The sequence below is a fragment of the Scyliorhinus canicula genome, chromosome 12 (assembly GCF_902713615.1).
Source record: "Scyliorhinus canicula chromosome 12, sScyCan1.1, whole genome shotgun sequence".
Taxonomy (NCBI): Eukaryota; Metazoa; Chordata; class Chondrichthyes; order Carcharhiniformes; family Scyliorhinidae; genus Scyliorhinus; species Scyliorhinus canicula.
In genome coordinates, this window is record NC_052157.1 from 12,180,582 (window position 1) to 12,195,987 (window position 15,406).

Consider the following 15,406-nt stretch of genomic DNA (forward strand, 5'->3'; position numbering starts at 1 on the left):
ATACATCGGAGAGGGGTCGAGCATCGTGTGTCCCTTTATGCAATGACCTACTTCTCTATATTACGGACCCAGTACCCTCCATAATGCAGTTGCTTTGCAAGTTTGGCTCCTTTTCTGGTTGCAGGTTGAACTTAGACAAGAGAGAATGTTTCCCTGTCAGCCCCCCTGGGGGAAGAGCCCAACTGGGGACGTTACCTTTTCGCCTGGCCAAGCCCAGCTTTCGTTATTTGGGGATCCGGGTGGCCCACTACTGGACATCGCTTCATAAATTAAACTACACCAGTCAGATCAGCAGCATGAAAACAGACTTCCAGAGCTGGAACAACCTCTCCCTATCCTTGGCAGGTAGGGTTCAGACTTTTAAAATAAAAGTGCTCCTAAGACTTTTTTTTCTCTTTCAGTGTCTTCCCATTTTTCTACCCAAATCCTTTCTTCTTAAGGTCAACAAATTGGTGTCTTCTTTCATGTGGGTGATTAGACTCTCAGAATCTACAGCCTTCTGCTCCAACGAGACAGGAGGTCAGGGTGACTGGCCCTCCCCAATTTGTTGGTTTTACTATTGGGCAGCTGATATTCCGAAGATATTGCTGTGGTTTAGCAATCCCAGTTCCATTGGGGACAAAGGGAACTGAGCTCCAGCGCTACTTCTCGCCTTTGTGCAATTGTTACAGCACCATTGCCCTTTTCCCCCGGTGAGAATTTCCTCTAATCCAGTGGCCGTCTCCTCCCTGAGAATTTGGAAGCAGTTTCGGCTGCATTCAAACTCGCCTATTAGCAATAATCATTTTTTCCTATCAGCTGGTTTGAACTCGACATTTAAGACTTGGGAGGGGAAGGGTCTGGAGAGGTTTGGGGACTTGTTTGTGGAGGGGAGGTTTGCTTGTTTCGCTGAGAAATTCCAACTGCCTGGTTCCAGGCTGTTCAAGCACTTTCACATTCACCATGTTCCTGCAAAGCTTTTCCCTCCTTTCCTTTCGCGCCACCCTCCTCCCTGATTGATGTGACCATCAATTCACTCGAAACACAATTGGAAGTAAACAGAAATTTTAATAGCCTTACAACTGAGCCTGCCTGCGACCAGAAGAACTGAGGGCAGGTGCACACGGCTGCAGCACTTTATACTTCTGGTAGTGGGAGGGGCCATGGGTGGAGCCCTGTACAAGCTCCTCATCTCCCCCTATGGGCAGAGCCGTGCAACGGCTCACATACAGAGAGCCCACAAGGACACAATACAATACAATAGAGTGTGAATTACATTCACCACACTGATGATGAAGATTCTGTCTCTGGCTCGGCCTGATTGATTGGGGGGTCTATTTCAGACATATGTGGCCACATCCTTGCAATGGATTCTGCTCCATTGAGTGGTGTGAGGATGAAATGGGAGGGTGAATCGGGTCCCTTTCTTAATGGGGAGGTGTGGAATGAGGCCCTTCACAGGGTCAACTCCACATCTTCATGCGCTTGGCGGAGTCTGATTCAATTCAAGATTTTGTGAGGACCAGGGCTAGGATGAGTGTTTTTTCCCCCGGTGTTGAGGATAAGTGTGAGCGCCGCTCTCATGGGCCAGCCAACCATACACATATGTTCTTGTCCTGTCCTAAGTGGTTAGACTTCTAGGCTTTCTTTTAATGTTTCCAATTAAGGGTCAATTTAGCATGGCCAATCCACCTACCCTACACATCTTTGGGTTGTGGGGTGAGACCCACGCAGAACTTGGAGAATGTACAAACTCCACACGGACAGTGACCCAGGGTCAGGATTTGAACCTGGGTTCTCAGAGCCCACTGCGCCCTGGCTTCTTTCTTTGACACCATGTTGGAGATACTGCATGTTGGATCCATGTCCACTGGTGGCCATATTTGGGGTGCTGGATTCACCGGTGCTGCAGTCTGGGATGAAGGTGGATGTCTTTGCTTTGGCCTTGTTGGTAGCCCGGAGGCGAATTCTGCTTGGACGGAGGTCTCCTACTCCACCGAGTACCTCGGCTTCATTGGGTGACCTCATTCCATTTCTGGAATTGGGGAAGGTCAAGTACGCCTTCAGGCCGTCGCTGGAGGGATTCTACCTAAGGTGACAATCATTCTTTTCCTTCTTTAAGAAGTTAGTCACAGTGACCTGTTAGAGGGTTTAAGTTAGTTTCTACGTTAAAGTTAATTACGGGTTGTGTGTATTTACTTTTTCTCTTCTATTGTGCATTTCTGTTAGATTGCTTTGTGTTGTTTTGCTTAGTATGAAAATTGTTTTAATAAACATATTAAACATCATTGCAATTATGTTCACGGGAGTTTGTTGTGTGCATTACAACAATGACCAACCTCACTTCAAAAATACTGTGTTGACTGCAAAACGCCTTGGGCTGTTCTGAAGCGGTGGAAAGTTCTATATGCTCGTGCAAGATTTTTTAAAAATCTCTAAAACATCTTAAAATATTTCAATTCAGGGGCAGCACGGTGGCACAGTGGTTAGCATTGTTGCCTACGACACTGAGGACTCGGGTTCGAATCCTGGCCCTTGGTCAGTGTCCATGTGGAGTTTGCACATTCTCCCCGTGTCTGCGTGAGTTTCGCCCCCCACAACCCAAAAGATATGCCGGATAGGTGGATTGGCCATGCTAAATTGCCCCTTAATTGGAAAAAATAATTGGGTACTCTAAATTTAATAAATAAATAAATTTCACCTTCAAATAATCAATTGACAAGGCACTGTTAACATCTGGTGTCATTCCGAGAGGACTTTTGAAGGCTGGATGATTTAGGAATGTGGTTGAGAGATATACAAGCCGGTTTAGCCAGCAATGCCAGAGCTAGAGTGGGGTGAAGAGAAACAATAGCACAGTGGGTGTGACCTGGGAGACAGGGTGGAGGTGAGTCATGGTCAGATAAAGTCAGCACAAGGAATCAATGCATTGTTGGTTCAACTCTTCAAGGGAAACAGTGTGAATCTCACCTAATCATAGAATTCCTACTGTGCAGGAGGTGGTATTTGGCGCATCGAGTCCGCACGACCCTCTGAAATATGGTCTTCATATTTAAGAAAGATAATACTTGAATTGGAGACGGTACAGCAAACATTCGCTAAATTGTTCCCTGGGATGAAGGGGTCGCCTTATGATGAGTTGCTCAGTAAATTGGGCCTACATCCTCTGGAGTTTAAAAGAAATAAAGGCATTTTATTGAAATCTACAAAATTCGGAAGGGGGTTCGATAGGGTGGATGCTGAGAGATTATTTCCACTGGGCGAGTAACCTAAAACGCGGAGGCAATCTCGGGATAAGGGGCCGAAAATTTCGGACCGAGATGAGGAGAAATTGCTTCACTGGAAAGTGTTGCGAACCATTGGATTTCTCTATCCCAGGGAATTGTCATTAAATATATTTCAGGCTGGGAATTAAGGGAGGTGGGGAACGGGTGGGAAAATGAGGCAGGAGATTGGCCATTATCGTATTGAATGGTGGACAGGCTCAATTGGCCACGTGGTCTATATTACTGTTTCTATTTCTTATGTTATGTGAGTTGCGATGAGAGCAGAATCCTTCCCTTCCCGATAGGTGCATGCGGCTCATCACTGCCATCTGGTGCCAAGCGTCGTTCCTTGTCCCCCGTGAAGAAAGTGGAATTAGTCAAAAAGGCACAAACTCCTCCAAGTAAATCTACTGTGTAAATGTTTATTGTGGGGGGGAGGGGAATGAAATTTACATTGGCTTATAATCTATTACTGGAAAAATGATAAATAAAAGTTTAATTACAAAAAAAGCTACCAGCGATCACGGAAACATTACAGAAATGTAACTATGTTTACAGTTTCCATTTTTATACATTAATTACATCATAGATAAAATAATTAGGCTTTCACCCTTATAATTATTTTTTTTGTACACAAAATCGAGAAAAATACAAAGTGTACCTTGGTACAAGTAGATTTTTTGTTTATCCTCAGGAATATTATTTTTGAAAGCAGAGGTATATAAAAATGCTTCAGAGGCATCCTGAGCACGTCCACGATTCAGTTAGTGCATAAATGTTTTCAGTACAAGGCAGGCGCGGCTGAATCAAGCGGTTTGGAACAGTGTGGAGAAACTGGGAGTGGGGCTGGAGGGTAGGCCGAAAGTGCGGAGACCGTTTACTAGCACTGGTGAATGCTCTGCCCGCCTAAGTCGGGAAGGCTGCTTCAGGAAAGGTCCGGGGAGTTTCAAAATCCAACGGGTCTCTCGAGAGTCGGGTTCGCAGGGAATGTCACCTTTTCTGGAAACATAACAGGTCCGGATTTAACTCTGTGTAAGCGAATGGGATTCGAGCGAGTTAAAATCTCGCTCAATTAAGTCTTCAGTATCCAGGAGCCCCTTTCGGAACTGGGCAATGATCCATGTGCTGGCGAGGAGGCAGGGGTATTGGTATGCATGTACCAAACTCACAATACAGAGGGAGAGAGAGAGGGACATTAAACACTCGTTAAAAAAAAAAATCATTCAGCCAGTGTAAAATCCTTGTTCACGGGCATCACAAGATGACAGAAGTCAAAAAAAAAAAGAAAAGGTTTTCAAACTTCAAATAAAAATGTCTCTGTCGATTAAAAAAATGCCAAAAAAAAAAAAGTTTCTGGTTAAATTCCTCTGCGTGCTCTCTCTAATGGTTAACGTGTTAACCATTTCTGTTTGTGCTATTTCAAGAGTCAAAAACACAGACGGATTACCTGTGCTGAATGAATACAGACAGGAATTTAAAATGAACGAGTTAGCCAGTGTAAAAAGGGAAAGTTGCCATAGTCGTCCCAGATGACCAGAGGCTGCTTTCCCCTTTGAGGGGGGAGAGCTGACTGGTGGTGGTTTAACCCGAGGGCCCCAATACCTCAGGCGAGGGGCAGGTTTGAGAAGGCGGGGCCTTCATGAAGAACCAGTTAGCCGGTGCACAATAATGATGCAAAGATTGTCAAAGGTCAGAATAGTCAACAGCGGGGCTGCAGTTTTCGACAGAGATGAGCTCGTAACTAATCTCCCACTCCTACAGAACACTGTCCAAAGTTATGGCAGCAACAAATGGGGGCAACGAAATGTTTGAGCGTGCTGAACTGGACAAGGAGAATGATGTAATTTGAAAAGGCACCATCTTGAAATAAGACTGATATAATTGCATCCATAGGTACCTATTCACAAATAAAAATATTACCCATGAACTAAATCAGTCAATCCTGTAGACAGGAAATTCTCCCACCTTCTTAAGAAGGATGACGCTTCAATCTTTTTTTTGAGGGGGCGGGGAATCCACAAAAACCTGCCGTGAATGGGTTTCTTGAAAAACATTGCTATAGCCCTTATTGAGATTTCTGGAGTTGTTGTTTTGATGGTGTCAGGGAAAGGGGGTGGGTCACACAGACAGAACCCATTACTGCCCCAGACAGATGGACTCACCATCCCCTACCATGAGCAATATCAGAAATAAAGGCTAATGACCACATCCATTGCAAGTAAATTAAAGTAGGTGCCAAAAACCTAGGTTTGGGGGGGGGGGGGGGGGGGGGGAGACCCCCTTTAAAAAAAAAATTACAAAATTAATAGCAGCTGTTCAGATTGCAAAATCGAAACTAGACCACAGGATCTGGTAGAAGCTTTAACACAGGCACAGTGGTTGTATTCTCCATGAATGTGGATTCTGCGATTTGGTAAAATGGGTCCCCATTCCCCTCAGGCAGGAGGAAATTTAAAAACGTAACCGAAACGTCATCTTAACATGAACATCTACTCGGTATAATTCCTTGACATGTGCGCTTGGAATCGATGAACAGCACAGGCCCCGCAATCGCGGCTGTCCTCGGCGGTAAGAAAGCTTACGACAGTGTACAGATTTTGAAAAAATGTTTTTGTTCTTTTAAAGTGCTTCACGGCATCACACCATGCTGAGAGACAATACCCTTTTCAAGCTGGCCTTGTATCCCCTGGAGTGAACCATGGGTCAAAGCCATCTCTGACTTTTGTCAGGAACCAAAGTGGCTCAGGTGGAGTTAAGATACAGACTAGCCATGTTCCAATTGTATCGCAGAATAGGCTTAACAAGCTGATCGGCCTATGTGTTCCTGACCTAAAAGGGGCCACCTATTGCTTAGCAATCCACAAGCCATCTGCGACACAGCAGAAACCTGATCAGCTGGCCTCCCCCACGGGCTCCACCTTGCCTCACTCGAGTCTCTATTTTCAGCAGGGCGCTTCCCTCCTTCAACGTCATGGTACCTTGCACTAAGGCAGAGGCATACGAGGTTAAAGGTAAACGGGTGATTGTGATCCCTCTACAGTAACTTCCTCCTATGTCCCGAACAGGGGCTTCCCTTATCCAATGTGTCCTCAAGCTTCCATCAAACGTTAACAAAGCAGAGGGTGTTGAAGAAACTGTCCAGTGTCCCGTGACGAGGTGTATTTGGAAAATTGTAGGTGTTCAGTGGTGATGTGCAAGCTTGTGCTCATTGAGGTGAGGGGCTTTCGTGTTGTGGAGTGGAATACTCCATTTCAGGAGACTGGTGCTAGCATCAAGGACATGCAGGTGAGAGTCAGGCTTTCTTTGCGTTACATCTTTAGCTTCCCCCCCCCACCCCACCCCACCCCCCAAGCTGCCAATGTGACATTTTCCCATTTTCTAATACCAGTTAACCATGTCAACACCCCACCCAGTGAGATTCCCTATATAGTGCCAAATTACAGGCAGTTTTGTGCTGTGATTAGTCCGAGACTGCCTAAACTCATTCCGCGCGCAACTCTTTTTAACGCTGATGCTGGAGACTCTGACCGCGCTGAATCTGAACCCAGGGTCTGGTAGGTACCTTGTACACTCCTCCAGCTCACCTTTCCCCATCAAATCATAAGCAGGCCAGCCAAAAGAAGACACTATCAACTTTAAAAATAATGAGATGATCTAACCATAGACAATTAAAAATATCCCAATCCTAGCAGAATGGAAATTAAAGCATCAGAAAAAAAAAAATCAAGTATAAACCATCGTGCATTAATTCCAACTTTGTTCCTTTACAGTTTCTGCTTTAAGAAAACATCATACATTCAGAATTTAATTTTACACCGATATTTGACAATTCCTTCCCCTCAAGATTTAAATATTAACATGTTTGAAGGAAAAAAAAAATCTCAGGGTGAACCTGTCCCTCCCTCAAATGGGAGAAATGCACAAATTAAAAATCATTGCACTCACTGCAATTTTATTTACAATGTAGGTTGATGATGCACATGGGGAGAATTAACCTCACACACCACCGCCAGAAATTTGAAGCGACCCACCTAGCTGGCAAATCAGTCTCTCTAGCCCTGCATTATTCACCCTCGCTTTTCCTATTTCACTCAGTGTTTTGTTCAGTCACTGGGAGAATGGCTGGATAATTTTGGAGGGGTAGGTTTAAAAATGCCAGGGAATGTTGCCCCCACCCCACCCCCTCCAAACAACCAACCACCTCCAAGCTAACAGCCAAAGCCAGAATTAATGCAAGAAGGAAGCAGATTGTTGCTATTAGCTTTTCCGGAAAGTCTTTTGATCAAATGCTCATCCTGTGCTGGAACTTGTAAAATAGAAAACACTCAAAAACGTTCCAATTCCAGATGTCACCCTTCCCAATCGGCCAGGATAAAGCACCTGAGGGTTTGAGGTACTGGCGACAACGCTTCGGATGATGGGCCAACTCTGAGGTGCAATGCCGCATCGCACAAGAGCAGTGGCTCGACTCAAGTTCAATGCCTCCTGTATTAGAACAACGCTAATGCACACAGCACAAAGCACCTAGAGAAATTGCCATGGCTCGGAAGACTGCACCACTTCATGAAATACTGAACAATTTTGTTTCCCCATTCCAATTTAATCTGCATCAGTTTCCCATAGAGTCTCAAAGCTCTGCTTACAATTTTGGTCAAAACGTCCCCAGCAAAAATTCTGCCAGGTTTTTTTTTTTGTCCCTTTGGTCAATGTTTCTCAATCTATTCTTTTGTTATACAGAGCGAGAGAGAGAGATCGATGTACCAACTAAATATATATATTTTATATATATATTATTTACGCATGCAGTTCCATCAATATCGTCATCACAGAGCAATGGGGAAGGCAGTGCAGATGACACACATCTGGTCACACAAATTGTTGACACCCACACAACCTTAAGAGGAGTGCTCGAGGGGGTCCCAGTCCTCTCTCTATGCCTCTCCCCATCCCCTCAGTCAATGACCAAACAGCCTCTAATGCAGGAAAGTTCAGCAGTAGAAAACCTCTTCATTCCCCAGTAGTTCATTCGCAGGGTGCTTTTTATCTGGTACTTTCTGATGCAGCGTGGAGCTGTCTGCTGCCGGTAAGACATCTGAAAACACACAACAGAAACAAATGTTACATTTTATAAACATTTCTAGATATTTTATAAAGACTTGTATTCGTGCAACAACTGTGACCACAACCCTCACCAGTTAAGCAGTTTCTAAAATCAATTTTTATCACCTAACAAGTAGAAGTGAAAAGATAAAGTTTATTTTCCTGTGTGTTTGCTCGCAGCAGTATCCTGAAGATTAATGTTCAATTCCTGGAGATTCTAGATTAATCCTAGCAGGTTGGTACGGTCGTGCGGCCCCTTTAAGGAGGGTGGAGGGGCAGGAACCACATGACTGGTTCGGGGCCATCACGGTCAGGGCAAAGAGGCGACAGGTCGTTCCGGGTGGGAGACTTGGGTTTTGGTCCGTGATCTTGCTTCAGATCCACCTTGGTTAGAAGGACGGGCCGTGGTGTCTTTTGTGGTTTATGTGAACAGGAAGACCGTCAGAAAGCACGTCGACCACCGGCGGAGTAGAGCGGACCCCCCCCCCTCCCAGAGGTCTTCAGACCGATTGACTTTTTGGTGAATTCTTTCCCCTATTGTCTCACAGAAATTGTAGCATCTGTATATAGTTTTTGGGGTAGTTGTAAAAAGGGACTGGGGGGGGGAGATTTGGTAGCGTGGCCCCCTTTAGTAGACGGGTTCCACGGACCACGTGATCAGCTCAGGGCTGAGTGCATGGGAGCATGCGAACCTCAGCCACTAGGGAGTTTACGTGGGGCCCTTGGAACAGGACCCCGGGGAGTGTGGACTGGGGAGCTGGTATTAAGATCTGTTGTATTGTGTTCTTTGCCTGTTACTTAACTGCCTTTGCCTTCATCAATAAACCGCTCTGTTAACTACTGGAAGCCTCCAGTGTATGTCTCGAGTCACTACAGTTGGTAACCCCACTTCCTTGCTGCCCACGACCCCTAAATCCCCCGAAAGATGGTGAGCGCCTCACGCTGCTCCAGCTGAGACTGCCATTCTCAGCAGGGTTTGAAACGATAAGTGGCCGAAACATTGCAACACATCCGTTCCTGTTTCAATATTCAATCTCGCAAGAGCTAATGCAACATCCCTCTGGTCCAACTCCAACTGCTGGCTATCACATACCTGAACTGTACTCGGATGGCAGGTTTCCAGACCGGTGACCTTTGCCCTTGCGGTGTTTGGACTTCTTCTCCTTTGGTTTGGCAAGCTTGAGTAACCGTGGTGGGAGCGGGTTGTTTGTGGTGTTTCGCGGCTGACCCGTGAGGTTCTTGGCATTGCTTTGTGTGGAGTCTTGCCAAGGAGGACTGGAAGAAGTCTCCGTGTCCTCCTTCTTAAGGTGCACGTCCAAACGTTCCTGGTTTAATGAATTAGAACTGAGGTGTTTTGTTAAGCTCGGGGTTCCGTCGGTCAAAGCACCCATGCTTGTTGAAACCTCGCGATCTGAAGCCTGTGGGGAGTGGAAAGGAAAAAGTTGGAAATTACACAAATTTAAATGAGCACAACTGTTTTCCCCTCTACATCAGTTTCTGCTCTTCCTGCCTTGTAGGTAATGACCCCCTCTGCCGGGTCACTGGACAATGACCCCCTCTGCCGGGTCACTGGACAATGACCCCCTCTGCCGGGTCACTGGACAATGACCCCCTCTGCCGGGTCACTGGACAATGACCCCCTCTGCCGGGTCACTGGACAATGACCACCTCTGCCGGGTCACTGGACAATGACCCCCTCTGCCGGGTCACTGGACAATGACCCCCTCTGCCGGGTCACTGGACAATGACCCCCTCTGCCGGGTCACTGGACAATGACCCCCTCTGCCGGATCACTGGACAATGGCCCTCTCTGCCGGGTCACTGGACAATGACCCTCTCTGCCGGGTTGCTGGACAATGACCCCCTCTGCCGGGTCACTGGACAATGACCCCCCTCTGCCGGGTCACTGGACAATGACCCCCTCTGCCGGGTCACTGGACAATGACCCCCTCTGCCGGGTCACTGGACAATGACCCCCTCTGCCGGGTCACTGGACAATGACCCCCTCTGCCGGGTCACTGGGCAATGACCCCCTCTGCCAGGTCACTAGGCAATGACTCCCTCTGCCAGGTCACTGGACAATGACCCCCTCTGCCGGGTCACTAGGCAATGACTCCCTCTGCCGGGTCACTGGGCAATGACTCCCTCTGCCGGGTCACTGGACAATGACCCTCTCTGCCGGGTCACTGGACAATGACCCTCTCTGCCAGGTCACTGGACAATGACCCCCTCTGCCGAGTCACTGGATGCCTCTTTTTATTGGTTGCCCTCCTCATCCATACCATTCTTCACACAAGTTTATACAGCGAATGTCTCCAGGCTACAAAACAATGTGATTCTTCTCAACCATGCGAGCCCGATAGCAGCATTCAGAATCAGGAAGCGGCCATTTAGCTGCAAATAATTCTGCACCAAATTCCATTTACCCACTTTGCTCCATCACCCTTAATACCCTTGCCTAATAGAAATGCATCAAGTTTAGATTTGAATTGGGCAGCACGGTGGCCTAGTGGTTAGCACAACCGCCTCACGGCGCTGAGGTCCCAGGTTCGATCCCGGCTCTGGGTCACTGTCCGTGTGGAGTTTGCACATTCTCCCCATGTCTGCGTGCGTTTCACCCCCACAACCCAAAAATGTGCAGAGTAGGTGGATTGGCCACGTTAAATTGCCCCTTAATTGGAAAAAATAATTGGCTAATCTAAATTAAAAAAAAAAAAAGTTTAGATTTGAAGTTTTAGGTCGCCCAGTTCTTTGTGGAAGGGTTTCAGATCCCCGCTACCCTTTGTGAAATGAGATGCATGCTGACTTTGAAGTAATGTTCCCTTGTCTGGATTGCGACCAGTGGTTTTCTCTATCTACCTCATCAGTTTCTTCAATCACCAAAAACATCTCACTGGATGCTGGGTGACTCAGGAATGTTAGCCGAATTTCCACCTTCCTTCTTCAGAAATTGGGAATACTATTGTAGCCCCGCTTTAAAAAAGGTGACCTCAGCACAGACTAGGAATTCAACCTGGGACTTGATAGCCTCTCTGGCTTAGATACATCAGACAAGTAGTTTTATCCATCAAGCGAGCTAGAAACCAAAGTAAAAGACAAGATTGTTGGAAGCGCTGGGGAATATGGCCAGTGTTATTGGACAGTTGCACCACTTGGACAGTACTTACAGTGAGAAGTGAAAATGTTGTACTATTTCAAGTGTTAGCTGTGACCCTGAAATATTTTGGTGTCACACCAATGCACAACATTAAAGCGGATTGGCTAAGGTGCAATGTTTTGTACAGCCTATGGGGAGCAACATGTTAAAAAGCTCCTGTGACAACTGCAAGGAGTTAGTTAATGTACACACCCCACTGCTGTACTCAGCCATAATAAATCACCGAAGATCAGACCAATTGGCCTGGGCAGACACAGGGCTGGAGAAGGTAGAGCATAGAACATTACAGCGCAGTACAGGCCCTTCGGCCCACGATGTTGCACCGTCCTGTGAAATCCTTCTAAAGTCCCTCCACACTATTCCCTTATCGTCCATATGCCTATCCAATGACCATTTGAATGCGTTTAGTGTTGGCGAGTCCACTATTGTTGCAGGCAGGGCATTCCACGCCCTTACTACTCTCTGAGTAAAGAACTTACCTCTGACATCTGTCCTATATCTATCTCCCCTCAATTTAAAGCTATGTCCCCTCGTGCTGGACATCACCATCCGAGGAAAAAGGCTCTCGATGTCCACCCTATCTAATCCTCTGATCATCTTGTATGCCTCAATTAAGTCCCCTCTTAACCTTCTTCTCTCTAACGAAAACAGCTTCAAGTCCTTCAGCCTTTCCTCATATGATCTTCTCTCCATACCAGGCAACATTCTTGTAAATCTCCTCTGTACCCGTTCCAATGCTTCCACATCCTTCCTATAATGTGGCGACCAGAACTGCACACAATACTCCAAAAGCGGCCGCACCAGAGTTTTGTACAACTGCAACATGACCTCATGGCTCCGAAACTCAATTCCTCTACCAATAAAAGCTAACACACCGTACGCCTTCTTAACAACCCTCTCAACCTGGGTGGCAACTTTCAGGGATCTATGGACATGGACACCGAGATCTCTCTGCTCATCCACACTACCAAGAATCTTACCATTAGCCCAGTACTCTGCCTTCCTGTTATTCCTTCCAAAATGAATCACCTCACACTTTTCTGCATTAAACTCCATTTGCCACCTGTCAGCCCAGCTCTGCAGCTGTATGTCCCTCTGTAACTTGTAACATCCTTCTGCACTGTCCACAACTCCACCGACTTTAGTGTCATCTGCAAATTTACTCACCCATCCTTCTATGCCCTCCTCCAGGTCATTTATAAAAATGACAAACAGCAACGGCCCCAAAACAGATCCTTGTGGCACACCACTAGTAACTGGACGCCAGTCAGAGCATTTCCCATCAACCACCACTCTTTGTCTTCTATCAGCTAGCCAATTTCTGATCCAACTGCTAAATCACCCTGAATCCCATGCCTCTGTATTTTCTGCAATAGCCTACCGTGGGGAACCTTATCAAACACTTTACTGAATTCCATATACACCACATCAACTACTTTATCCTCATCCACCTGTTTGGTCATCTTCTCGAAGAACTCAATGAGGTTTGTGAGGCACGACCTACCCTTCACAAAACCATGTTGACTATCTCTAATCAAATTATTCCTTTCCACATGATTATACATCCTATCTCTTATAAACCTTTCCAAGACTTTTCCCACAACAGAAGTAAGGCTCACTGGTATATAGTTACCAGGGTTATCTCTACTCCCCTTCTTGTACAAGGGGACAACATTTGCTATCCTCCAGTCCTCTGGCACTATTCCTGTAGACAAAGATGACTTAAAGATCAAAGCCAAAGGCTCAGCAATCTCCTCCCTAGCTTCCCAGAGAATCCTAGGATAAATCCCATCCGGCCCAGGGGACTTATCTATTTTCACACTTTCCAGAATCGCTAACACCTCCTCCTTGTGAACCTCAAGCCCTTCTAGTCTAGTAGCCTGTATCTCAGTACTCTCCTCGACAACTTTGTCTTTTTCCTGTGTGAATACTGACGAAAAATACTAATTTAGCACCTCTCCTATCTCCTCGGACTCTACGCACAACTTCCCACTACTGTCCTTGACTGGCCCCACTCTTACCTTAGTCATTCTTTTATTCCTGACATACCTATAGAAAGCTTTAGGGTTATCCTTGATCTTACCTGCCAAAGACTTCTCATGTCCTTGCTTGGCTCTTCTTATCTCTCTCTTTAGAGCCTTCCTAGCTAACTTGTAACTCTCAAGCGACCCAACTGAACCATCACGTCTCATCTTCACATAAGCCTCCTTCTTCCTTTGACAAGTGTTTCAACTGCTTTAGTAACCCATGGTTCCCTCACTCGACCACTTCCTCCCTGCCTAACAGGTACATACTTATCAAGGACACGCAGTAGCTGTTCCTTGAACATGCTCCACATTTCCATTGTGTCCACCCCCTGCAGTTTTCCTCTCCAGGCGATGCATCCTAAGTCTTGCCTTATCGCATCATAATTGCCTTTCCCCCAGCAATAACTCTTGCCCTGCGGTTTATACCTATCCCTTTCCATCGCTAAAGTAAATGTAATCGAATTGTGGTCACTATCACCAAAATGCTCACCTACCTCCAAATCTAACACCTGGCCTGGTTCATTACCCAGTACCAAATCCAATACGGCCTCGCCTCTCGTTGGCCTATCTACATACTGCATCAGGAAACCCTCCTGCACACATTGGACAAAAACGGATCCATCTAAAGTACTCGAACTATAGTGTTTCCAGTCAATATTTGGAAAGTTAAAGTCCCCCATAACAACTACCGTGTTATTTTCGCTCCTAACCAGAATCATCTTTGCAATCCTTTCCTCTACATCTCTGGAACTTTTCGGAGGCCTATAGAAAAGCCCTAACAGGGTGACCTCTCCTTTCCTGTTTCTTAACTCAGCCCATACTACCTCAGTATTCGAGTCCTCATCAAATGTCCTCTCAGCCACCGTAATACTGCGTCAGGCGTCAGGCAATGGAAGGACATGTAAAGCAGTGCACTGGAGGCCGTGAACAAGGTTTTGTGTGGGACAGAAGTGAGGATTTTAAGCCAGTTGGGAATTTGGGCAGAATGGAGATGGGGGCTGGTGAGGAGTGCTTTGCTATAATCTAGTTCGGTGTTAATTAAAGTCTGGATAATGGTTTGAACAGGAGTGACTGAGGGTGCAGAGTGCACAAGATTACGAGAGGTGGATGTAAGTGATCTTAGTAATGGATTTGATAGGAGGTTGACCCAGGGGCAAATCGGACACAGAGGTCATGCGCCATCTGGTTCCATCGAAGCAAGCACTGGGGTGAGCGAGTAGAGTTGGGGGGCAGAGGTTAGAATGTGGAACATGCTTCCACAAGGAGTAGCTGAGACAACTGCATTGAAGGGAAAGCGAGACACACACGAGGGGAAAGGGATATGTTGATGGGGCGAGCTGATACAGGGTGAGAGGAGCCTCATGTGGAGCAGAAACATCAGCATGGAGCAGTTAGGGTGAGGTGCCTATTTCTGGACTCTAGATACTATGTTGATGGGGTCTGAATAGAGGGGCTTCAGTTTATCCCAATATTCAATCTTAGAAATGGTCTGAAAACAGAGAGTCTTTTGGGAATTGTGTTTGTTGGTGGAGAGAGAGAGAGAGAGCGAGAGCGAACACTGGATATCATCAGTATGCACAAGGAAACTTTCTCCATAACAAGATAAAGGGCGGTCTTTAAATTTTGGCTTTTGCCAACCCTTGACCAAGTTCAATGGATTCAGCCAAGTATGGGACGACAATGTGTATGTTGTGTCCAATCGTTTGTTTGGAACAATTAACATGTGGATGAATTTCTGCAGGTCTCAAGCAGCCAAACTATTTGCCTATTTTGGATCAACATACGCACTGTTTTCCCCACTGAGGGTAGTGGGGAATGGTTAGAAGGATTAGTAGACCTGTTTGAACCACATCAAGAACTGCAGCAATCCAGGGCCA

At 46.3% G+C, this 15,406-nt stretch overlaps 1 protein-coding gene across 1 annotated transcript in view; it reads right to left on the minus strand.

Moving 5' to 3' along the window:
* Positions 1–3,647: 3,647 nt before the first annotated feature.
* Positions 3,648–15,406, minus strand: part of LOC119974459 (A-kinase anchor protein 13-like) — a 293,182-nt gene continuing 281,423 nt past the window's right edge. The window contains 2 exon segments of the mRNA XM_038813369.1: positions 3,648–8,337; positions 9,439–9,763. Of these exon segments, the coding sequence (XP_038669297.1) occupies positions 8,234–8,337; positions 9,439–9,763 (429 nt within the window). The 3' untranslated portion in view covers positions 3,648–8,233.